This window comes from Triplophysa rosa, linkage group LG19, assembly GCF_024868665.1.
Source record: "Triplophysa rosa linkage group LG19, Trosa_1v2, whole genome shotgun sequence".
NCBI classification, from domain to species: Eukaryota; Metazoa; Chordata; class Actinopteri; order Cypriniformes; family Nemacheilidae; genus Triplophysa; species Triplophysa rosa.
The window spans coordinates 21,669,050-21,693,495 of NC_079908.1; the positions used below are offsets into that span (position 1 = coordinate 21,669,050).

The 24,446-nt window shown below is 40.2% G+C and overlaps 3 protein-coding genes across 4 annotated transcripts in view; 2 read left to right on the forward strand and 1 right to left on the reverse strand.

Annotated features, from left to right (window-relative positions):
• Window positions 1-6,509, reverse strand: part of LOC130569913 (inactive tyrosine-protein kinase PRAG1) — a 32,428-nt gene extending 25,919 nt beyond the window's left edge. The window contains exon 1 of the mRNA XM_057359837.1: window positions 5,769-6,509. The gene's annotated coding sequence lies outside the window, so the exon portion shown is untranslated. The remainder of the gene's footprint in view (window positions 1-5,768) is intronic.
• Window positions 1-24,446, forward strand: part of rad23b (RAD23 homolog B, nucleotide excision repair protein) — a 127,001-nt gene that overhangs the window by 35,761 nt on the left and 66,794 nt on the right. The window lies entirely within an intron of this gene.
• On the forward strand, window positions 7,270-17,976 carry tmem38b (transmembrane protein 38B). Of its 2 annotated transcripts, none has more exons than XR_008964907.1 (6): window positions 7,270-7,715; window positions 10,603-10,759; window positions 12,352-12,536; window positions 13,492-13,579; window positions 15,854-16,375; window positions 16,695-16,808. XR_008964907.1 is itself a non-coding variant. In XM_057359842.1 (6 exons), the coding sequence occupies exons 1-6, from the start codon at window positions 7,589-7,591 to the stop codon at window positions 16,926-16,928; spliced, it is 909 nt and encodes a 302-aa protein (XP_057215825.1). In that variant the 5' UTR covers window positions 7,272-7,588; the 3' UTR covers window positions 16,929-17,976. The 2 variants fall into 2 exon arrangements, 1 of the variants encoding a protein (XP_057215825.1); XM_057359842.1 differs by having other exon boundaries at window positions 7,272-7,715; window positions 15,854-15,971; window positions 16,695-17,976.

The following is a 24,446-nucleotide window of genomic DNA, read 5'->3' on the forward strand; positions in this document are numbered from 1 at the left end:
AGAGAGAGAGAGAGAGAGAGAGAGAGAGAGAGAGAGAGAGAGAGAGAGAGAGAGAGAGAGAGAGAGAGAGAGAGAGAGAGAGAGAGAGAGAGAGAGAGAGGAGAGGAGAGAGAGAGAGAGAGAGAGTGAGAGAGAGAGAGAGAGAGAGAGAGAGAGAGAGAGAGAGAGAGAGAGAGAGAGAGAGAGGAAAGAATGTGTTGTGACCTCCTGTCTTTGTTGCCTGAAGCTAGAGATTTTAAAAGAGCCAGTCACATGTAGAGCAGAAAGCCTCCTCTGATCCATCCCATCATTCAAGAGGAATTCCTAAATGAAAATGCTCCACTTCATGACACAGACGACTCTTTATTCTTTATATGTATTCTTTATTTATTCTTTATTCTTTATATGTATTCTTTATTTATTCTTTATTCTTTATATGTATTCTTTATTTATTCTTTATTCTTTAGTCTTTATTTCTGCTTCCTGGAACATTCAGTGCTGAACTTCCTGCTGTGTTTGTGCTACACAAATGATGGACAAACATAGATATAAATAACTAGATGCCGCATTAGCATCTGTTTCTATGGGCCGCTATACGTTGGAACGGTGCGAGCCAGTCCGTTAACACTCAAGATCAGGCTGACTGTGTGAGATAATGAAAACATATTTATTGTTGTGTAAACTCAAACATTATATCTGCTACACTAACACATGACAACAACAAAAGTTATCCCATTTTTCGGGAATTTAAATCCCTGTGGTTTTCACAGTCACAGCCATGGCTGCTCAGCGTTGAGGCATTCTAGTCAGAGATAGTCTTACTGTAGGGAGATCAAAGGGCCTGTAATACTTCTAATTGGAAAACCCGTAACGGCTAACAAAATCCATCGACATCCTTTAAAAAAACTAGCATCTGGTCTCCTTTCCTGCGTTCTGTTGAAGCCTCTGCGTTAGCATTAGCCATTACGCTTTTTTGGCTAAAGGTTGCAGGCTTTCCTTCTAGTGGCTTTGTTCTAGTCAACTGTGAGTGACGTCAGCGGACCGTTCCAAGATGGCCGACACGTCTACGTGTCAGGAGTGCTTGAATGCGGCATCCGCCTACTTTCATCACTAATAGAAGAAAACCAGCACAACCCTAGGTTTTTATATAACACAGTGGCTAAATTAACAAAAAATAAATCGTCAGTGACTTCTGATCCTGTATATCAGCATAGCAGTGATGAATTTATGAACTACTTCACATATAAAATCCAAGATATTAGAGAAAAAATTATAACAATGCAATCAGAAGTGAAACCCGCTGAACAAACTAACTTCAGCTCCCTTAAGGAGAAAATGCAATTATTTTATACCGTAGATCAAGATGAGCTGTCTAAAATTATTAGATCATCTAAATCAACAACATGCATACTAGACCCTATATCTACAAATCTACTGAAAGAGATGCTCCCAGAAATTATAGATCCTCTTCTTGGTATTATTAACTCATCTCTGACATTAGGACATGTGCCTAAAGCATATAAGGTGGCTGTTATAAGGCCCCTTGTCAAAAAACCCCAACTCGACCCTAGAGAACTATGGAACTACAGGCCTATATCGAATCTACCTTTCATATCTAAAGTTCTGGAAAAAGTAGTTTCAACTCAATTATGCTCCTTCCTCCAAAGGAATGACATCAATGAAGAATTCCAGTCTGGATTTAGAGCATGTCACAGTACAGAGACTGCTTTGATCAGAGTTACAAATGATCTGCTATTGGCGTCTGACCGATGTTGTATCTCGTTATTGGTGCTGCTAGACCTTAGTGCTGCATTCGACACCATTGACCACAGCACACTCCTACATAGACTCGAAAATTACGTCGGCATTAAAGGAATAGCTTTGAAATGGTTTGAAAACAAACAACAGCTTGTGATTGTCAGATATCACTCAAACTATCTTCAGAACACATACAAATCTAGTTTTAGGAATTAAATCTCTAATTACTCTGTCAAGTAAATGCAAGTCGTTTCAAAATATTAGATGTTTAATAAATTACTTTTTTTCAAGTTTTGTAAAGTCCTCATCTTGACTAATGTTCCTCCCTCATTAAACTGTTCAGGTCATTGCCCTCTCCTGACAGTGACCTCTGGGCTAAAGGTCACATGTGTGACGCCTTTGGCATGTTGAGCTGTGGGTGATGTGTGACCTCTCTCAGACATGTGTTGACCTCTGAGTGCCGTGTGTTCGCGGGGTGAGAGTTTTAACACATCTGATCACAGAACTTCTGAGGAATGTAACCCGTTACATGATTGTGTAACTTCCAATGAACAAACAACAACAGGCTGGAAATGAACATGAAGATGTGTGTATTACCTTTGTCTTGGATGTGATGAGGAAGAAAGACAAATTAATACAAAGACAATCAACACACAACACATCTTTCTACTGCACATCCTGCTCAGGCCTCACAATAACACTACACATTACAGAAGAGTGAAGAAGACAGACACAACAGCATTACAGTCGTGGCCAAACGTTTTGGCAGTCACATAAATGCTGTGTTTTGTAAAGTTTTTGCTTAAAGGGACAGTTCACCCAAAAATGAAAATTCTGTCATAATTTACTCATCTTCAGGTTGTTCTAAACCCGTAACCCTTTCTTTGTTCTGCTAAACACAAAGGGAGATATTAAGAAGAATGTCAGTAACCAAAAAGATCTCATACCCCTTTGACTCACATAGTATTTATTTACTCTATGGCAGTCAATGGGGGATGAGATCAGTTTGGTTACTGACATTCTTCCAAAAATCTTTGCATAAATCAAATAAATTTATGCAGATTAGGAACAACCTGAGGGTGAGTAAATGATGACAGAAATTTCATTTTTGGGTGACCTGTTCCTTTAAGCTGTTGTGGTCTTCATTAAATTCATCTTTCATTCAAGATTATTATGCGTGTGTGTGATCTGATGCATTTTAAATAATTGGAAAAAAGTAAGTCCCCAGATGTAAATCCCATCTAGAGACCCTGTGGTAAATACTGAAAAAGCGAGTGGACAAGCAGACGCCCACAAATTGTGATCAACTCAGAGCACTTATGGCAAGAAAGAACTGAACCATCGGTCAGGATTTGGCCCAGAAGCTAATGTCTGATATCTCAACCCAGTCTCACGAACTGTAATCTATGAATTTGTGTTCGTGACACCAATTTCCCCTTTTTTCATGTCACCCAGCATGACTTTCAGTCTAACGTATTTAAATACGCGGTCTCTCTAATATGTATAAATATATATCAACGCAATCGGAATTCATAACTATTTTACAAGGTGACTCATTTGGGTGAATTCCAATTTCCTCCGATCTCATTGTTATGTTTTGTACTGATTTGACTTTTCCTCTGTGACGTAGGTTTAGGGGCGGGTTTAGGGCAGCCATTTATCGTTGCTTTGTCACCTCGTGAAACTCACGTTTTTAGCTAAATTAGCCGTTATGGCTGTGATGTTGGGGTTTGGGTTGAGGTAAGGTGTTGGTTAGCCACCTCCTAAAATATGTGCGACTTCTTTTGATGTCAGGTTATAAATATATAAATGTACATACACACGCTGTCTGTGTATTAAAAGTTATGCTGACTGATAAGAAAAAAAGGGGGTAATTCGTGTCCATGAACACAAATCAATAGATTCCAAATTTCGTGCCAATGCCACGAATTCTCTTGAGACTGTGTTGAATATCAAACAATATTGAAAAACAAGGCTCAACACTGTAAATATCAACTCTTATATAATATATTATGTTTTTGCCAATAAACACCTTTAAACCTTAAGATATGATTATCGTTGTTTTTCCAGTTTACCACAGAAACATGTAGAAATAATCTACAAATACAGAAGCAGCAAACTCAGCAAAACACAACATTTTTGTCACTGCCAATACTTTTGGCCACGGCTGTCATGGTTCTGCCCCATCTTGTCTTGCTTTTCTTGATCTTGTGGCAGAGCCATGACAGAACCTCTTGTTTTATGTGGAGAGTGACAGTTTTGGACTTCCATATACTCCCTCTCTCCGGTCTGTTCCCGCCCTTTCGTCTCGTTATTGCTTGTTAATTAGTTCATGTCCCACATGTCCCCTTCTTGATTTAGTCCCCTTTATATAGTCCTCATTTTTCATTGTCCTGTGCTGCTTCATTTGTACTGTTGCGTGTTTGTCCTGTTTGTTTTTATTAAAGTCTGTCTTGTTAACCCCTTACCGCTGTCTGCACTTGGGTCCTTGTCTCTGTGTCTCACCCCGAGAATCACGACAACGGCTGTATACTTCAATAATTTACATAATCATATTAGCAAACCATGAATTTCAACATTCAGCTCCTGCTATAACAAACAACTCAAGTGCTATTGTGATACAGGTTTCATACAGTAACACATGAACATCCCAAAGAATCTGTTCATAAAGGGTGACTCACTTATTCCTGAAGTCACAAAGTCCTGAACTAAAGTTCCCATGAGTTAAACACAAAGCCCTGTGTGTGTGTGTGTGTGTGTGTGTCAGTTGATAATATCCTCACATGTGAGTGTGTGGAGGAATGTTTGTAGAAGGTCCAGTTGTGTATGTGAGGTCACACTGGGTGTTTAAGACGCTCTCAGAGAGGAAAAGGGTGGTATGGCTTGTGTAGGGGGTCATTACACTGGTCTTAGAAAGTGTCTAGCAGGAAAAAACAAGATTCCAATCTTTGCTCCTTTCATTGGGAAAACTTTTCTAATTCAACCACTGACTCATGTAATAAACTGCTACACATTGATCACTTTAAGGGGAAGTGATTATTTCTGTAGACACACACAGTAGTGCAGAACCTTCTGATGTGTTGTGCTTTTATAGATGTCTTGTTCTTTCCCAGTAAACATCACTTTAAAGATCTCTAGCACCACTCTGTGGTCACAGCTGTGTGTGAGTGTGTGCGTGTGCGTGTGTGTGTGTGTGTGTGTGTGTGTGTGCGTGCGTGTGTGTGCGTGTGTGTGTGTGCGTGTGTGTGTGCGTCAGCTTTATAAAAATTGGTGAAATCATTTAAAATGTCATGATGTCAATAGATTTATGTAAGAAGGAAAATCACTATACTGTGTAAGAAAAAAATCAAACATACTGAGAGATCAATCTTCGACTCTTCTGTGCCAGTTTTGTAATGAATAAGAAACTATTTATTTAACCATGCATGTAAAACGCTATCAATGACAGCATATGATGTAATATTTTAAAAAATCGGCCATGGAATTATTAAATACAGAATTGAGACAACTCACTGAACCTTAACAACAGCACCACCTGCTGGACACAACTGATATAACTACATACACTTCACCACAGCGTTATAGCTTTAGTTATAATGTACATTTATCATAAAAATAAAACATTACTTGCCGTAATAACAATAGTTCAGACGACATACAGTACATCATATCATATGATATTTTAGTCTGATCGGCACTGATAAATGAAAAACTGAAGTGAACTGACTTACACTATATACATAAATCTGAAGAAAGAAATCGGAAAAAGCGGTATTTAAATAAAATCTTAATTAATTTTAACTGAATCAGTGACCAACTACCGTACTTTCAAATATCTGTGCACGTGAGGGTGTGTCTAATTCCAACATGTTCATCAACTCACACATTTCAGAAACAACTACTTCATGATTCAATCTCAGTTAACAGCAACAAAGCTGGCCATAACCGCTCATCTCTCTAAGGAATCAAACTAAATTAACCCTTCACTTTTAAACTCGAGGGATTATATTATATACCAGAGATGACGTTACCTGAGAGAGGGGAGGGTTTGGCGAAAGCTCGTCTTCATGATGTCTCAAATGACTTTCACGGCAACATTGCAAAACTTTTTATATGACGAGTTGAAGCAGAATATGTTTATTGAGTACTTCAATATTTCTGACGTGCTGTGGCGTTCCTCTCCGCGTGCACATGAAGTTCAGAGGCAGACCCACTCGCGCTGTTTCCATGGCAATGAGTTCCACAATGGCGCCATCGTGAGGAAAATCACGAGGAACATCTTCACTGAAGACAAAGTCCATGATAGATCAGCAGGTGTCGCTGCTTGTATAGGTGGCATCACCAGCATCATCATTTTCTTCGATGACCTCTTTGCAGTTAATTAAAATGCAGTTTCTCACCCGGAGGCCTGTATAATTGTAAGGCTGCATTAGACCAATCCACCTCTGCATTAACAGGTATGTTAGTTCACATGGAGGCTAGCAGATTAGCACCAGAGCCGTTGAAAAACAGAGTTGCGACACTCGCATAGACGTCCGTTGGGTGAATGGAATGCGGAAGTAACTCGTGTCATGGAGGGCTCTATAGTTCCAAACATTGGACAATCATTTCACGGTTTCTCAAACACATTCGCAGGTAAGTTGATAGAATACATCTCTGTAAAACTGGTGTTTTATTATAAGGATGTTTTTTTTAAAACAAAATATTGTTTTCCTAAATTAAAATGGCTTTATGTGGTTGAATGGTTTTCTATAAAGACTGCTCAATACATAAAATGTTATCTACCCTCTCCCTGTATAAATTATATAATAAAATCTCTTACTGACTGAAATTGTTTGTCTTGTTCATTTTCAGCGTTCTTTGTGGTGCATTTACGTGCAATCGTATTTATTGATAAATTACTTGTGCATTTTTATGTGAATGTCTTAACATAATTTAACATTGGTATGTACCGATGAACATAGAAGCATAAGAAACAGATGAATGCATGCACTGTATGTATGCACTGTTAATGTATTGCACATTATGCATCCTTCCTAGTCAAATTAAACACTCAAAACTGATTAACACTGTCTCTGATTAACACTCATCAGACAAAAGGTTATTATACATTTAATCAACATAGTAATCAGTGCATATATTGTGTTGGTATTTAGTGAAATTTGTTGCAAAAAAGCTCTGTGAACCACGTGACCACGCGGCGGCGAGATCAAAGTGTGTTGCAACTCTGCTTTCAACGGCCCTGAGTAGCACTGCGTAAACTGACCGGCGTATGACATCCAGATACCGCGAGAGTAGACCGCTCCCTATGCTTTTCAATCGCTCTCGCGAGACTTCGACGACAGGCGCAGCGACGCTTGAACACGCGCGCACACACGTCACACGTTATGCCTAATAACAAGTAACACGTTTTAACATCATATGTTTTCTATTGTTTAATATGTGTTTTGGTGAATTATTTTGTCTTATATTTAATAATGAACTAATTTAAATGTGGTTAAATAGCGGAACATGGAGCCACACAGCGCCGCCACAGGTCATACTGTGGTACTGAGATATATATATACCGTGGTACTGAACGATTAAACGTGAAACTAGATTTACACGGTACTCAATATCGCTTTTTTTGTTTAGCATCATGTTACTGATATTTGTGGGTGTGTGTGTTCGTCCCCCGTTGCCAATCACGGAGCTCGAGCTCGCAGCATCCGCATCAGTCATGGCGGCAGATCCGGTTACCGCTCCGATCAGCTGCTTGACTCAGCGGCTCCTCCAGCAGCACATCATCTGAAGCAGGTCCACTGACACGGGTCTGTAGGCGCGTTCACTGATCGGGAGGCGGAAGCGTTAAATGATGGATCTGTTCGGGTTTCTGAATCTAAACGAGCTCGCTCTCGGGCTTTCACAGATATCCTTGTTCCCGTTCTTTGACATGGCGCATTATATCGTGTCAGTGATGAGTCTCAGAGAACAGCCAGGTAAGAGAAGAGAAGAGAAGTGAAACCGGATCAACCAACTTTAATGTCTTTCAATCTGTGTGTTTGTTTCATCTGCATGTTTGCGCGTGCACGTGCTCATAGAAGCGGCTCTGTACAGTATCTGCTTATTTACGTTTAACATGAATGCGCAGCGCTGTTATTTATAAACACGCCATGCATTGTGTTATATACGTTAGTTTCTGAACACATGATCGTGTTTGTCTTGCGTATTCACGTCATTACGAGTTCACGTCAAACACACACACACTTTGTATTCTTATTGCATTAGAAGATCGTGTGCGAAAATTGAGCATGGTTTTACTACAGTTAAAATGGAAAAACCATGGTTACTGTAGTAAAACAATGGTTATCACAAAATAACCATGGTTTTGAAAACCATGTTTTTGTGTAAAAACCCTAGTAAACCATGGTTACTGTAGTAAACCCATGGTTTTGCCCTAAGTAATCAATGCACCAAAAAACCATGGTTACTACACTTGTACCACAAAAAAAGATGGTTAATTTCCCTAAGGGATTTTTATCATGTGTGTGAATGTCCTCGTGACTTTATGTCAGGTTTACTTAGTTTTGTTCATCTGCAGTGGCAAGAAGTCGAGTACGTGTCTCCGGCGCGCGTTCACGTTTACAAACCTTGCAGCGCGCGTGCACGAGATGCTTCAAAATGTATGTGTTCCGTTTGTGGTTTGGCACGTTCGGACTTTAATGTGCACATGTTGACTGTGAGTCAGCCGGACAACTAAACAACAGGGATCACAGGAAAGACGATCAATGATTAACTCACTGCCAATACAGCTGTGTTCTTCTGGGAAATATTTGCATGCGTCACATGTGCAGCCACTTCCCTCCACTGCAGTGGTTCAAATGATCAAACATGCAAACATGTGCATTCATGGCCCGCTGGGACCACACACAAGTGTAGATGAGCTGAACTGGAGTGAACTTCATCCGAGTGCAGTGTTTTTGTGTTCAGAAGAGTAACACACAACAGGTGTGTATGTATGTTTGTCTATTGTGTAGACTTTGAGCGCAGTCTATTTTAACACCGTTTGCCCTTCACGAGTCATGACAGCTGATCTGCTTTCTGCTATTGTGCCTCTCCTGTCACTGACATATCTGGAACGATGTCCTGCAGGGATACCAGACCTGACACGTCCTTGTGTTTGCCTTCAGCGAGATCCTGACAACAAGATTCTCATCAAACTCCAAACAAACACCACAGAAGACGTCTGTGCAACGCACGCACCACATTCACAAGTCCTATAGTGTGTGTCCTTTCAATATGTGTTGTGTTAACATTCAAGAGTTCATTCTGTTTAGTGGATTTCGTGTCTGGTCAGAGTGTTGTTCTGTTGTTTATCAGTTGAGTTCATTGGCCTTTAAAGGCAGAGAAGGTTGTGCTTGGGACTTTGGCCTGTGTGTATCTGCATGTGAAGGGTTTGCGTGTTTTACGGGCAAGTCGAGCTCTCGAAACACTTCATCTCGTTTAGGAACGATCGTGCTTTTAAAACGTTCAACTATGGGAGTGATCTATAGGAAGATTGTGCTGAATTATTACAGGATTTCAACACCACGGTATTTGACTGGTGAACCACTGAACGCCGATGATCAAGTGAAACTCCCCACACGTGAATGCATCATGAGGACAGGAGATGAATAAATGAAGAGTTTTTTACTCCATTTTTAACAAATGTTCAAAAATCATTGTTTTATTGTGTTAGTAGCTGTTTGTTTGGAGTTATTATGGCTTACATCAAAACAAACCAACTGCAGTTTGATTGATATTAATTGGAATGCTCAATAAAAAACATGATTTTTGAAAGTGTTTAAACACCGAGTTGTCTCATTTTGGAACCAAACTCTTCAAATAGACATGTGACTTACATCACTTTGTTTTGTGTTCTGAGATCTGTTATGTATACAGCTGGATGCTTACACACAAATATCTCTCTTCTAGATTTGTTTGCATTGACCTCCATGAGAGACAGCATCCCACAATGCACTGCACTTGATCTTCTGTTGTCAGTGTGATATGTGAAGTGAAGTCAGCTCTAATCTTGATTGATTCAGTGTTTTTGGTTGGATGTTTCGGGTGTGTGTGTGTGTGTATCTGCTGATAGACAGGTATGTGTTACTGTATGTCGCATGAGCTCATACATGCAGAAGATGTGTTCTACGTGTGTGTGTCTAAAGTGACTGTACATGCATTTCACCACACGACCTTTGCACTGCAGATACAATCTTGCTCATGTTCATGTTTGTGTCGGAGATCTGAATACGCCCTGACTGTAGAAAACAGATTTATTGGCTCTGGCTGATGATCCTATCAGAACAACTTTTACCTTCATGATCTGTTAATATCCATCATATATTACTTGTTGTCAATATAAAAGGAACCGTCTGATCTCACGGGAATTCTTTTATGAGGTGGTTAACCTCTCCCGAACTCAACCCTTCAATCACCGCTAGCATGAGAGCTGTTCATAAGGTTATTGATGATCCCCTCATAAAACTGTGTTTTGTTCATTCTGTATGCACGAGGTTATGAGATAACAGTTCATCCGTCATATTTCATTTTGTTTCACGTACTCCTTTATGAAGACACAAGACATCGCAGTGGTATTTCAGTGTCCTCACAGTCTCGTGTTCAGGCTGCTTGTCTTTGATCCTCTTAATCTCCCATAATCCCACAAACCACAGCAGAGCGTCACATGACCTGATTTTAGAAACACCATCATGACTGACACACTGTACAATATCCCAGCACAAGAACAATACCACATGATTTCATGATGAAGTGAATCGGTCAATCCAATAATAATCTCAGAAGGAGGGTTGTATAGAGTGTGTTTGTGTGTTTGTTGTGTAGGAGCTCTGGAGGTGTCTCAGAGGAGTCCGTTGGCCTGCTGGTTCAGTTCAATGCTGTATTGTTTTGCTGGAGCGATTCTCTCTGCTCTCATGATGGCAGACGCACCCATCGCACCTCTGTCCAACACCACCAACCTGCTGCTCGCAACTCTCATGTGGTGAGACGAGACGCACAACATCTGTGTGTGTGTGTGTGTGTGTGTGTGTGTGTGTGTCAGGGGGATGTTGGATGTTTCATCGCTGTTAGTGCTCTGAACTTCATTTGCATCGGATGTAAAGTAAAACACAGACACATGATCAGACACTCACATGTGATTAAGATTATTTCAGTTGATTTATTTACTGTATATAGTGCTATTCTCTATTTTCATTGTTGCAAAGCAGCCTTGCATACGTTATCATTTAAAGGATCATAGTAATAATCCATGAATAAATAAAGTAAAGACCGTATATAGCAGTACAAGATTTTCTTCATGCAATCATTGTACATCGATGAAATTGATATGAAATAAATACTTGGCTGAATTGTTAGAAACCTTAAATTGTTCAGTATGAGTATAGTGTTTTAAATGTTATCTGTACTGGAAAATGAACATGACAATTTACCAGAACAATTTGCAGCAATACCATAACATGCAAACGTGTGATGTGACAGCGCCATCTAATGGCTGAAAGGAGTCTTTACGAGAGGACTTTTTTTACAATAATGGAAATGTTGCAATTTTGAGTTTACAAAACAGCATTGAACCAGTAACATGATGTGATGGTACTATATTGTTACTTTTTTACTTTGATACAAATATATATATGTGTCTATGTATTTTACACTCAAATGTTGTATTCGATTAGTCATGAGGTGGCATCTGCTGTGTCTGTTTTAACTTTATCAAATTCATATACTTCGTGAAATAAAAATAGGCACCTCAAAAACAACAATATTAACATGATGACGAGTGTTTGTGTTGAGGATTTGTTATTGATGTGATTTCAGCATTAGTGGTGTTGAGACGTTTGTCTGGTTAGAGACACAGATGTCTGTGGTGTGGTGTTCTTTAGATTTGTGTTTGTTTTTCTGGATGGACACTAGTCAGGTAGATATATGATGTAAAATAAGTAGTTGTATTAAAGATTTCTTGTGTGTTAAATACTGTGAATTCATATTTTTTTACAGAAGTAATACTGTATATATATTTTTCTTAGTTAATTTGTTTTGATGAGTGAGAAGTATTTTCTGTTAAATTCTTTACAATTCATTCAGTACAATGAAATATTGAAAAGAGAAACATTTATATATGATAAAGTATAATTTCAGTACGTTTATTAAAGCAGGTTTATAAAGAAGAGGTTTTCACACGAAAAGCATTTGTACAGGGTTTTATTGTAATCTTTTAAAAGGGTCTTTGATATTTCAGAGAGACATAATTTCACCATCATCATTCACAGGTTCAGCACTCACCATCATTAAAGTCCAATAGCACAAATTATACTAATGGATATTTAAATGAGCACTTACTCATGCGCTGATAGAGAGAGAGAGAGAGAGAGAGAGGTAATTAAACAATTAGATGTGGACCCGTGTGTGTCTGTGCACTGTGTGCGTGTGTGTGTGTGTGTGTGTGCGTGTGTGTGTGTGTGTGTGTGTGTGTGTGTGTGTGTGTGTACATGAATGTAGGTTGACATCACTGTCGGTAGTAAATCAGTAAGAGATTGTAGAGATGATGAAGGTTTGTGTGCGTGTGCGTGTGTGCAGGTATGTGGTGTTTTATTGTCCTCTGGACGTGGTGTACTCGCTGGCCTCCATCTTTCCTTTGCGTCTGGTGTTGACCGGGATGAAGGAAGTGACACGTACATGGAAGGTTCTGGGAGGAGTCACTCAAGCGGGGAAGAAATATAAAGATGGTCTGTTTGTGATGATCGCAGTGGGTTGGGCCAAAGGTACCACCACGCACGCACGCACGCACACACACACACGCACGCGCACACATTCATCACTTTCATCTGTCTCTGTTGTTATTCGACTTCTTTCGTTCTGATATCCAGCACTTTATTGCGTTGGGACATGACAGTTTTTTTCCTTGACATTTTATTTTTGTTCAAGCTCAAGGTTGTTTTTTAGATTTTCATCACACTCATTATTAAAGGCAGCAGCATTTCAGCCCCTGCTGTCCTTCAATTAAACAGAGAAAAGCTTTGAAATATCAGGAGGTGGAGGTGACTGCTGTGAAATGATAAAAGTTTAAGAGCCATCGATGTCCAGAGAGACACAACACACACAATCCTGTCTCGACACGCATTTACAGACATTATACATGCATCATGAAAATATCATCTGTCAAACAGTTCTCACTTCCTCTTTTATTCAAATATATCTGCTTTAGCTTCTGTGAAAGCCTTTGTAAAAGCTCATCGTTTTGAGAATAAGACAGTTTGTAAGGGACATCTATACAGTAGTTCGATTGGATGTAATTATCGGTGTTTTTTTGTTCATGGCTATGAAATCTTTTGGAATGGTTTGAAGCTCACTGTTTCGTTCTCTAACATGTCAGTTCGACTTTGTTCATTTGAGATAAACGTCATGTGATGGTGTGTGTGTCAAAATTATTCAAATGATTCTTTTCTAGTTCATTATTAAGGGTATTTGAATGGACGGGGTTGCTATGGTTACAGTGTGATAAGGTTTTCTTCACATTTATTCTGTTTGGGTTCAAGGGTCACGTAACGTGAGTTAAGTGCATTTGAAGATTTTGGAGTAGAACCCTTTTTAAAAAGATTTTTAAGTGTCAGAAATGATTATTCTCATGAAAAGCTAAGAACACAATCAACATTAATATATTGTCTCTCTCTCTGTGTGTGTGTGTGTGTGTGTGTGTGCGCGTGTGCGTGACCGCAGGGGCCGGCGGGGGTCTCATCAGTAACTTTGAGCAGTTGGTTCGTGGTGTCTGGAAGCCCGAGACCAATGAACTGCTGAAGATGTCCTAGTAAGACAAAATACAAACTTAATATCTGAATGTCATTGGATCCAATTCTTTTCTTAGACCAAACTTCACCTCACTAAATCATCTCAGCTTTCCATCTGCTGTTGTCAAGGTGATTTTAGTGAATGTATGAAGTCAGATTTGTTCATGTGCAATATATTTTCTTTTATAATCAAAATATAGTTTTTGATGATTTCAAACCTAAAAAAACATTGAAATGGGTTTTTTTAATGCAGTGACATTCATCCTATGAGCTCAGTCTACACAAGCATATGAATTCAAACTGACCTCGTGTATTAAATCTTTATCTTTCTGGAGCCAAACGTCTGTTGAAATGACCGAATGTTGTTTGAATAGAATCTCTCTCAGTCTGAAGTGCTTCGTGTCTTACAGTCTCGCACAATAATAGCCTTTCGGCCCGTGTGTTTTTTTTCTCCCAGAATGCCGCAGGTAGAGTAATTGGCTTCTGTATTGATCTGCGCTCGTCTTCAGTCGACACTTGTTGTCATGGTTTTTCTGCGGGTGGCATTTGAAAAGCTTCATGTAGAAGAACGCAAGAGAATCACAGTCGCATTCTGTTGTCAGTCGCCGTGGAGACGGCCGTCTGCGTCTGTCGCAGCTCGCTGTGTTTTAACTGCGCACGTCTGCGGTGTGTGTTGCTGTGAAGGAGACTGCGTTCATTGATTGGATGATGTTATTGTATATGAATCATTTTAATCTCGTTTGAACAAGTCAGTGATTTGATCTGATTCACTGGTCAAATCACAGTAAAACATCATCTCTCATGAATGAGTTATTCCTTTAATTGGCTGTAATCATTTATTAATAATCACAGTTTTCTCATTCTGTAAATAAATTATATTTTTATTTAAAGAGTACATTCCTCAATATTTTTAAGGGCTTATTTTGGTTTATGGAGTGTCCGACAACAAGTTTATGTACATACATTATGTAAAAATACTATTATTTCGTAATAATAAGCAGTTTTTATTACCTTACTTCTTGACTGACTCTCAAATGATTCGTTCCGCGATTCATCTGTGTAATCTCCGCCTTTCCGCCAGCGTAGTCTGATCTGATTGGTCAGATAGTGTAGTCTGCTGTGATTGGTCAGATGGTCTAGTCTGCTGTGATTGGTCAAATGGTCTAGTCTGCTGTGATTGGTCAAATGGTCTAGTCTGCTGTGATTGGTCAAACGCGTTCAGCATGTGTCGCAAATGGATGTGTCGCCTATCATTACTGCTGTATTACGGTTTGCAGGTGGTTGGATATTAACAGTGTATAGAGAGAGATGGCGTCGATTTTACCTTACCAGCTCGAGCCCGAGTCTGACGAATCATTCTTTAATCCTTATACAGATGCCAGTAAGAAAAAGGACTGTTTTAGACACTTCTCTTGTAACAGTTAGTTATCACGGCATACAGTGTACGGTGTTCGTATCTTCAGATGTTTTTATAACTATAGTACACCACGCAGTTCTTGAAATAAAGACTTTGTGAGTTAATATGGTTGAACACTTACATTAGCGCAACGAGTTTATAGCTAACGTTAGGTAAACAAACAGTAACAACCCCAAAAATAATGGTAACGTTAGCTAAACACAGACATGAGATAACGTCACACAAATTTAATTTTAAGTAAAGACAAAAATAAAGAGTCACACTTACAGGTTGTGATTCGGTGGAGCTTACAGGTCCAAATAAAGTTGGTATTGCAACATCTTTTAAGGAAAGACGTTTAATGTATCCTGCAGTAAAGGCGCCAAGATTGATGAAGCAATCTTCGGTTAAATGACGCGCGCAAAGTAAAACGTTCGGTTTATACTCCTTTGGTGTCGTTTGAAAAATAAATAGTAACCATGTTTTCCTCAGAAGTTCTTCCTTTGGTAGTGAAAATAAGACTGACTTAGTTTCACTACATAGAACACAGCTTCTCTTAGACATGACGCACACGTCACGAACGAGCTAGTACAGTGTTTGGGAAGGAGAGAGTTAAGTTTTCGCAGTCAGTAGGCGGGGATTTTTCTAGTGACGTAGGTACATTGTGGTTAAAGATTCGGACAGGTCATGGCTTGTTCGCGTGATTCAGAGTCGATTACCTTTTTTATAAGCTAATAACTTTGTTATTCGTTCACCTTCGGATTTACAACTTGGCAGATTGCTTACATTCAAACACTGCAAAATTAAACACTTCATGAAATGTATTTTTTATGATCTCGAGGAATGTACTCTTTAAAGTCTGGTGTTGGTTTAACCTTTGACCTCTGTGTGTCTGCAGCCCGACCAAGGTCACCCTGCTGGGAGCGGTTGTGTTTTCTCTTCAGCAGTGTCGATACCTCCCGATTCAAACACATCACCTCATCTTCATCTACACGCTCTTCACCGTCACTAACAAGGTTTGTTCCTCTGCAGCATCGCACGCACACACATGATTTACGCAGCTCACATCACTCACTGCGCATCCCATAATGCAGTGTGTCAGAACGTTCATTCCCAGTGTATCAGAGAGGCATGAGGTGAGTGTGTGTGCGTTTTCTCATCCATGAATATTAGCGGTGATGTCGTTTGATTGATCTGTGTGTCGTGTGTTTTAATTGGACGGCAGATGAAGGTGAACGTCTCGCATCAGTCATTCGAGTGAATTTAAGGAACGAGCCGCTGAAGCTCATCAAAGTAAATCTCAGGCGTCGTCTTGTGTCGTGACTTTTAGTCTGACGGATTTCACTGGTTTTTTCATGGAATTGCATCATTCTGCCTTAAACGAGTGTGCAGTTCCTCCTCCAGACTTCATCTGTCGATGGTAAATCTTGATGTTTGGAGTGAAATGTCTGTCTTTCCTCACGCTCACCCTTTGACCTCTGACTGTCACGGCAAGACAAAAACATCACTTTTCACTTCTTCAGAAGCTTCTTCAGACATGATGGGAACTGTGAATGTGTTCAATTGTGTGAGTGGCGTTGAATGAATAAAGCACAGCTAAATGAAAGGAGAAATGGTGTTGTTATCAGTTGAACAATGAAGAAGATGGTCGTCAGATGTTAATGAGTCACATGACTCTCTGATGTCTCGTGTGTGTCTATGAACCCCCTCAGATCATTGATGCTTTCTCTCTCTCTCAGACGCGGATGATGCTGTTGGGTTCCTCTTCTTATGCGTTCTCTACATTAGAGTCTGTCCTCTACAAGACTCTGTTTGTTCGACCTTTGAACTTTTCTGCCCTGAGTGACCTGACCCAAAGTTCAGATAAAACCTGCTGTGCTTCCCAGAACGCTTCCGACGGCTCGACGTCCACCCGCCCGCCGCACGCCCAAAACACGGACCAAACTGAATCGAACGGCAAAAAGACCAGCTGAGTGCCAGCCAATAGAAAGACGCTTCTCCTGCACGAGGAAACTTTTCTAAACACTTCCTGCTGATGATGTTTTAAAATGCACACAATCTCTTTTTTAATCTTTGTATCTGGCTCTGATCTGATGTGTACATGTTTCCTATTCTGAGATGATTCTATTCTTTTCTATTCTGTAGCTGGGATGATAATATATATTTGTATTATTTATAGTGCATTTCTGAATGCAATCACTGAGAGTGGAATGCTGAACACGTTTTACTGTGACATTCTTGAATATAATTCACCTGACATCAGTCTGTCTCAGTGTCTTCTCTCATAGTTTGATGTCTGCACGTTAGATGTATAAACGTGCGGAGGAGACTTCAGCAGGCTGTGTGTGTGTGTGTGTGTGCGTGTGTCTGTCTGTCTGTGTCTGCGTGTATGTATGTGTGTGTCTGTCTGTGTGTATGTGTGCATCTGTGTGTGTATTTGTGTGTATGTGCGCATCTGTGTCTGTGTGTGTGTTTGTGTGTGTGTGTGTGTTTGTGTGTATGTGCGCATCTGTGTCTGTGTGTGTGTTTGTGTGTGTGTGTGTATTTGTGTGTATGTGCGCATCTGTGTGTGTGTTTGTGTGTATGTGTGCATCTGTGTGTGTGTGTGTTCTGGTGATGGTGGTTAACAGGTTAATGTTTAAATCTTCTGTCACATGAACACAATATAACACAGAATGTTTAAGTTGTGTTGAGATAAGAGGACTCAGATGGTTTGTTTATCTGTCAAATAACATGTCAGCTTTATGGTAAAGCAGCTTTCATAATGGACCAAAACAAGCAAACAAAACTGTCTGCTTACACCGACGCACAACTTCTGGTTACACTTAGACAAGAATCTACTGAAATAAGGATGATTTATCAGTTGAGCAGTCAGGTGTGATTTCATAGGAAATGTTTGACATTATATGTAACGTAACCATGAAACAGAGATGATGGTGATAGAACCCTGAGTTTAGACACTGTACTGTAGTAGAAGGCATGATGTGTTATTTTATATACAAATACATTAGTTTCAAACAGACTCTGGATGTACGTTTGTAATTCTGTGTGCATGATTTGTGTGGAATAAGTGTTGTGGATTTAATCCTGCTGTAGTTAATTGTTAATGAGCACATAATCTCATTTACTGGTGTGAAGAAGCATTCAACATCTCAATTATTCTCCTCTAATATCATCAATGATTTCCAAAAACCCCACGGCGCCTGTGAACTCTGCCAAGACTGCTGGAGTGCTCCTGTTGCCGTGCCAACAACATTCTGATGGAGAGAGCAGGAGATTTCCTTCGGTTGCCCACTGTGAGGATGTCACACACACACACACGGGTCATACTCAGCAACTGAATGACCTGCTGCACTTCCTGTTTCAGCTTATTTCACATATACACGCTTTCACTCGCCTGACCCAAAGTTAACTTCCAGTCTGTGTTGGTCTGAATAGTGGCTAATAATAAAACTATACATTAAGGTACCCTTCATAAAGCATTTATACATGTGTTCATTAATGATTAATAAGTCGTTTACAAAAGCATTATGAAGCAGTTATAACTGCATGAATAAAAAGAGGGATTCTAACCAAATACCTGCTAAATAGTGAGCCAGGTTTAACGCACATGTTATAAATGCTTAATAAATGTATTCATTATTGATTGGACTCCAAAGCAGATTCATTATTATCTTGATGTTGTTTGCAATATAGGCAGTTATGTTGTTTATCTCATACCTGCTCACTATTTAGCAGGTATTTCGTTAGAATGCCCCATTTTATTCATGCTGTTATAACTGCTTTATAATGCATTTGTAACACATTAATACATGCTTCATAAAGGGTACCTTAATGTAAAGTGTTACCAAACTATTTATATTCATTTTAATTTATATCAATATTTTATTAAATAAACAATTTGTTGAATGGATCGTTTAACTTTGTCGCATTTAAGTTTAGCCGAGTAACGGTTCTTATACACTGTAAAAAACAACCTATAAAATCTACTCAATAAAATTGAGGTAACAATTTGCACTCACTTTAAAGGAGTATATTCTACCCCATATTTTTGAGTAAAGAGCACCTAAATTTAAAAGTTATAACAAACTAAATTAAATTGGGTAAATTGTACCTTATATATTATACAAAGTGAAAGTGACCTATTAGTCAGATATGGCGACCCATATCTGACTAAGTAATTACTTAATAAAATTGGGTAATTTTTACCATTTGACAGCAAGTATTGTTCATCTACCTAATTGTTATTAGTAATATATAGCCAATATAAAGAATTAAATGTTACTTATGGTTGAATTTACTTATAAATGGTGAAAGGAGACTGTAATTACATTTTTCCAATGAACACACTTTATTTTTTAAACACTTAAATCCTCTTACATTCAATTTCAAGTGACATACCACTTCACTTTTACAAATTACTTCTTGAACATCTTCCATTTTAAAATAAACGCAAACTGCTGACACAAACATTTCATCTTTAAAATATTAAACCCTAATGCAAGTACAAAAGAGCCCTTCTATTCAAGTTCAAGTACAACTATTGCTCACATTACAAATTCTTGAACATGTTCTATTTAAAAACAAACCAATGTCTTCACTGAATGTCAAAATATACACTCAAAGCAATTTTCTTATTCTTAACATCAATTTCAATTGACATACAAGTCCTGCTCAGCTGTGGGATTATGCATCACCAGCACTTTCACTTTGTTTGCCTTTCAAGTTCTCCTACCTGTTAAAAATAAAAACAAAATGCATGTCAATTTTTACATTAGTTAAATAAACATTATTCACATATCCTCTTATGTTGTGAGGGCGGTCTCCGTGACAAATCCACGATATTCACCACCTAATATCTGCGACTCGCCTCACTTGTACTGATAACAAAACAGCGTAACTTCTTTTAACCCAAAGGAGAATATAACGGTAGAGCTTACATTTAAGTAAGTCAACATTTGCATTCATGATAATATAAAGAAGTTGAACAAAAACTTACCGGCTGCTCCACAAATCCTGTCAGTGACTCTGAAGAGAATGCGTCTCATGATTCCCAATTTCCCGCCGGAGCGTTGATGCATGCGCGCGCACTTCGCAGTGTCATATAGCTAATATTTTCGGGTAAATTCTACCTTGTTTTTTTAAGTTGCCATTATTACTCATAAAAAGTAGGTAGTGTAGGTAGAATATACCCATTATTATATACAAAGTATTTTATTCGCTAACCAATATTTTTAGGTAAAATTAAACTGATTTTAATGGGTTGTATTTAACACCCTCAGAATCGTTTTTACAGTGTACTGGTAACATAAATAACACGGACTAGAACTGTCTAACGTTAATGTAATTTACTTGTTATCTTTGCTTGTTTTTGGAAATAATCTGCAGCAGGGACTCTATTCTTTGCGGATGTGTACCAGAAGTTAAGTTTGGGCTACAAAAGCGCACAATTTGCGCAGTAACGTTTGTTTGCGCTGTTACTTTGAATCCGATAGAACTACATTTTTAAGATGCTTTTTTGTTATGTTTGTTTTAAAACGAAGCAGAAAGCGCGTCTGGGCACTGAAACCAATCAATGTCTTTCAGTCATTTTGTTTTCCAGTACAAATATGTAAACATTCTTAAATGCAGATTTATCCTCTAGTGTTGTGATGTGGTCATGGTCCCTGTGATGTGAAGTGTCTGTTGCAGGACCATCTGACGTCCACTAGGGGTCCCGCTGTGTGTGTGTGTGTGTGTGTGTGTGTGTGTGTGTGTGTGTGTGAGACAGTCTGGTGGGCGGGACAGCCCCCCACTCGCTCTCTCTCTCTCGGTGGAATGTTGCTGGATTGGTGACACAGAGTGGTACGTCCCAAACAAAGACAATGGCACACACACACACACACGCACGCGCACGCACGCACGCACGCACACACACGCACGCACGCACGCACGCACACACATGTCTGGTTGACTATCCCCGTGGGGACAGTCCATAGGCGTAATGTTTTTATACTGTACAAACTGTATATTCTATCCCCTATCCCTAACCCTATCCCTAAACCTAAAGATCATAGAACACCTTTTGCATTTTTAGATTTGTAAAAAATATTGTTCTGTACAATTTATAAGCTTTTGTGCCCATGAGGACCTCAATTTTGGTCCCCACGGTGACACGAGTCCCCATGTGTTGGTGTGTATTCAGGTTTAGGTCCCCACCGGGATATACAAACATGAACACTCTCATAGAGAGAGAGAGAGACTGGCAGGGTCTCAGCGGTTCCTAACAGACATCCAGACTCTCCTTCGTTGTGTTTCTATAAACTAGAGACTAAAACCACACAAGAAACCACAACAGATCAGATCATCAGTCCATCCAGATCAGAACGCCATTCTTACAAATGATATAATGCAAAATTCCCTCTCTAATGGTTAGAGAGTTGGTCTCGTGACCAGAAGGTTGCTGGTTTGATCCTCAGGGCCGGCGGGTAACTACTGAGGTGCCCTTGAGCAAGGCACCTGACCCCTACTTGCTCCCCGGGCGCTGCAGTGATAGCTGCCCACTGCTCCGGGTGTACGTGTGGTCACCACTTGTGTGCGTGTGTTCACTACTCTCTGGATGGGTTAAATGCAGAGGTCACATTTCGGGTATGGGTCACCATATCTGACTAATAGGTCACTTTCACTTTTTTTTAAGTCAGATTCTGTTATCATGTTTGTTTGAATTCTCTTCTGTAAATAACTGACCTGTGTCTTCACAGAATGAGAAGTGGAGTGACTCCAGATGAATCAGCAGTGTGAATTCACACCGATCTCGTGTCCAGCGCTCTGTTGAGATGATGACGGACAGATTCTTGCTCAGAGACGAGACGACAGAGAAGAAGAGAAGCAGAATGTCAGTGACCTCAATCCAGTGAAGCAGCGTTCTCCTCTAGAGAAAATCCATCCACATCTCATCATGAAACGCTCGGATAGCTCTCTCTCTACAGGCATTTTCCATCACATCTCTCTCTCATCACACCTGCCATCAACAGGACTTCTCTACAAATGAGTTTTTCAATTCATGGTCTGTGAAAGCAAGTGCTTAAAAGCTCTGATGACATTTTTATGATCAGATTTTTATGGTTACTGTAGTAAAACCACGATTCATTTGAGTGTCAGGATGAAAAGAACGATGTCTAAAGAGAGGACTTCTCAGTCATGATGAAGACGAATCATTTTTAGCTCCTCAAAATAGAACCCTTGTTTTCTGACCTTCTCCGTGAAACCCCAGATCCCGACCGAGACATTAAAGCAGTTGTATTTTGAGGTGTCACCTGCATTCTATGGCCTCTCACACATGGAGAAGTCACAGATCTGAGATCAGTGTGGATGTGTTCTCTCTGAGGGCCGTCATTAGTATTCTGTCAGGCGTTTGCCGCCCAGGCGAGACATCTGAGGGCTGCGGTCGCCGCAGATAAAGAAGAAGCTATTAATCCCTAGAAGATTACGGAGTGATTCTTTATCCCGCAGTAACACTCCAATAGCAGCCGCCTGTTCTGTTTACAACGGTGACATGTTTTCAGCCGGGTCATGAGCTCCATGACTGACTGACTCAAGCCAAACATCCTTTACCTATATCTACAGATGTCACTCTTTATATGTGTGGTTCAGGTGATACACACGCTTGTGTTCACTGGTTAGGACGGGACAGATGTCCAGGGATTCTGTATGTCCAAATCAGCAAAAATACCCCCCCTCTGCCCCCATCTGTCACCTGCCCCTCTTTAAAACACCACACTGTACATTTGAATGTGTTAAGTCTAAACAAGAGAACACACTCTCTCTCTCATACGCACGCCCGCACACACACACAACGCACGCACACACACACGCACGCACGCACGCACGCACGCACGCACACACACACACACACACACGCACACACACGTGTTGGGTTTCCATGTTTTATGGGGACATTCCATAGACACAATGGTGTTTATACTGTACAAACTGTGTATCATATTCCCTCCCCCTAACCCTAACAATCACACACAACTGTCTGCTCTTTTACATTTTCACTAAAGTTCATTCTGTATGATTTATAAGCTTGTTTCCTCATGGGGACCAAAACATGTCCCCACAAGGACAAGGGTTTTGGATATTGCCATCTTTGTGGGGACACTTTGTCCTCATACCGTAGGGTTTNGATATTGCCATCTTTGTGGGGACATTTTGTCCTCATACCGTAGGGTTTACCCTCCCCCCCACCCACACACACACACACGCACACACGGACACACGCACACACACACACGCACGCACACACACGCACGCACGCACGCATGCACGCACAGAGAGAGCTCAGGAGAACCTCAAGGTCTTTAGCTCTTCCTCTGCTCTTCTTATCTTCCATACTTCCTTCAGACTTCTACACACTTCCTGTCCCTCACACAGACACACACACAGACACACACACACACACACACACATGATGGATCTGTTTGGCAGACAGTGGTGGTGATGAATGATTCATCCGGAGGGAAAGTGCTGACTCACAGCAGAAGTGAAATGGGTTTGAGCAGAAGTGCTGCTGTAAGAATCACCTGCTCTTCATTCACACATCTCCCTACATAGACAGCATCACAGTCACAATCACACTCAAATCCGTCTGACCAAAGCAATCCTACAGGTTTACAGAAAAATGACAGAGGACAAAACACAGCTTCTCATGTCTGTTCGAGTCAACATCACGAACTCCTCATTCCTACCCAGTGAGTGTACATCAATGTCAATGTGCCCTTGATAGTGGACTTGAGTTCATATGGTGAATTGATATTCAGTGTTGGTGTGAGATTGATCCGGGGATTAGGCATGTGCTTGTACTCTTCTGCTCCGGCGTCTCGTCTGCTTCTTCTTCACATTTAATGAGAAGAGAGATTCACAGGAATCTGCTTCTGTCGAGACGCTCCGAAGAGGAATGACATCTAATACCTGAGGGCACGTCTTATCTCCTACCTGTCAAAAACGGATCATTCGGAGACTTTGGGCCGTGCGACACATCAGCCAATGAGAAGCAGCCCGGCATATTTCCATCCTAACAATGCAAACGCTTTATCAAAGATCTGCTCTCTCTCTCTCGGTCTGGGTGAGATAGTCCTGACATTGAAAGAAACAAAACTGACCGAGCAAACAGACCCAAGGCATGAAGCAAGACAAACAAACACAAACACCTCACACAATCTGAAGATGACAACAAACATCAACATGATGTCACACAATTAACTGAGGAATGTTCTGTTTCTTGAGCTTTGAGAAGTCTGAGAGCGGTGAGGATGTTTATTCTGTGTGTGTGTGTGTAAACACCTGTCCTTTGTATCTTACCTGTCCAGAACACTGTCAGGTAAACAACAGGTGTAGAGCGTTCACCTTGACTCCTGCAGTCAGACTGTTTCTCACCCATCTGCTTCCTCTGAAACCATCGCTTCACCCGTCTCTCTCTCTCTCTCTCTCTCTCTCTCTCTCTCTCTCTC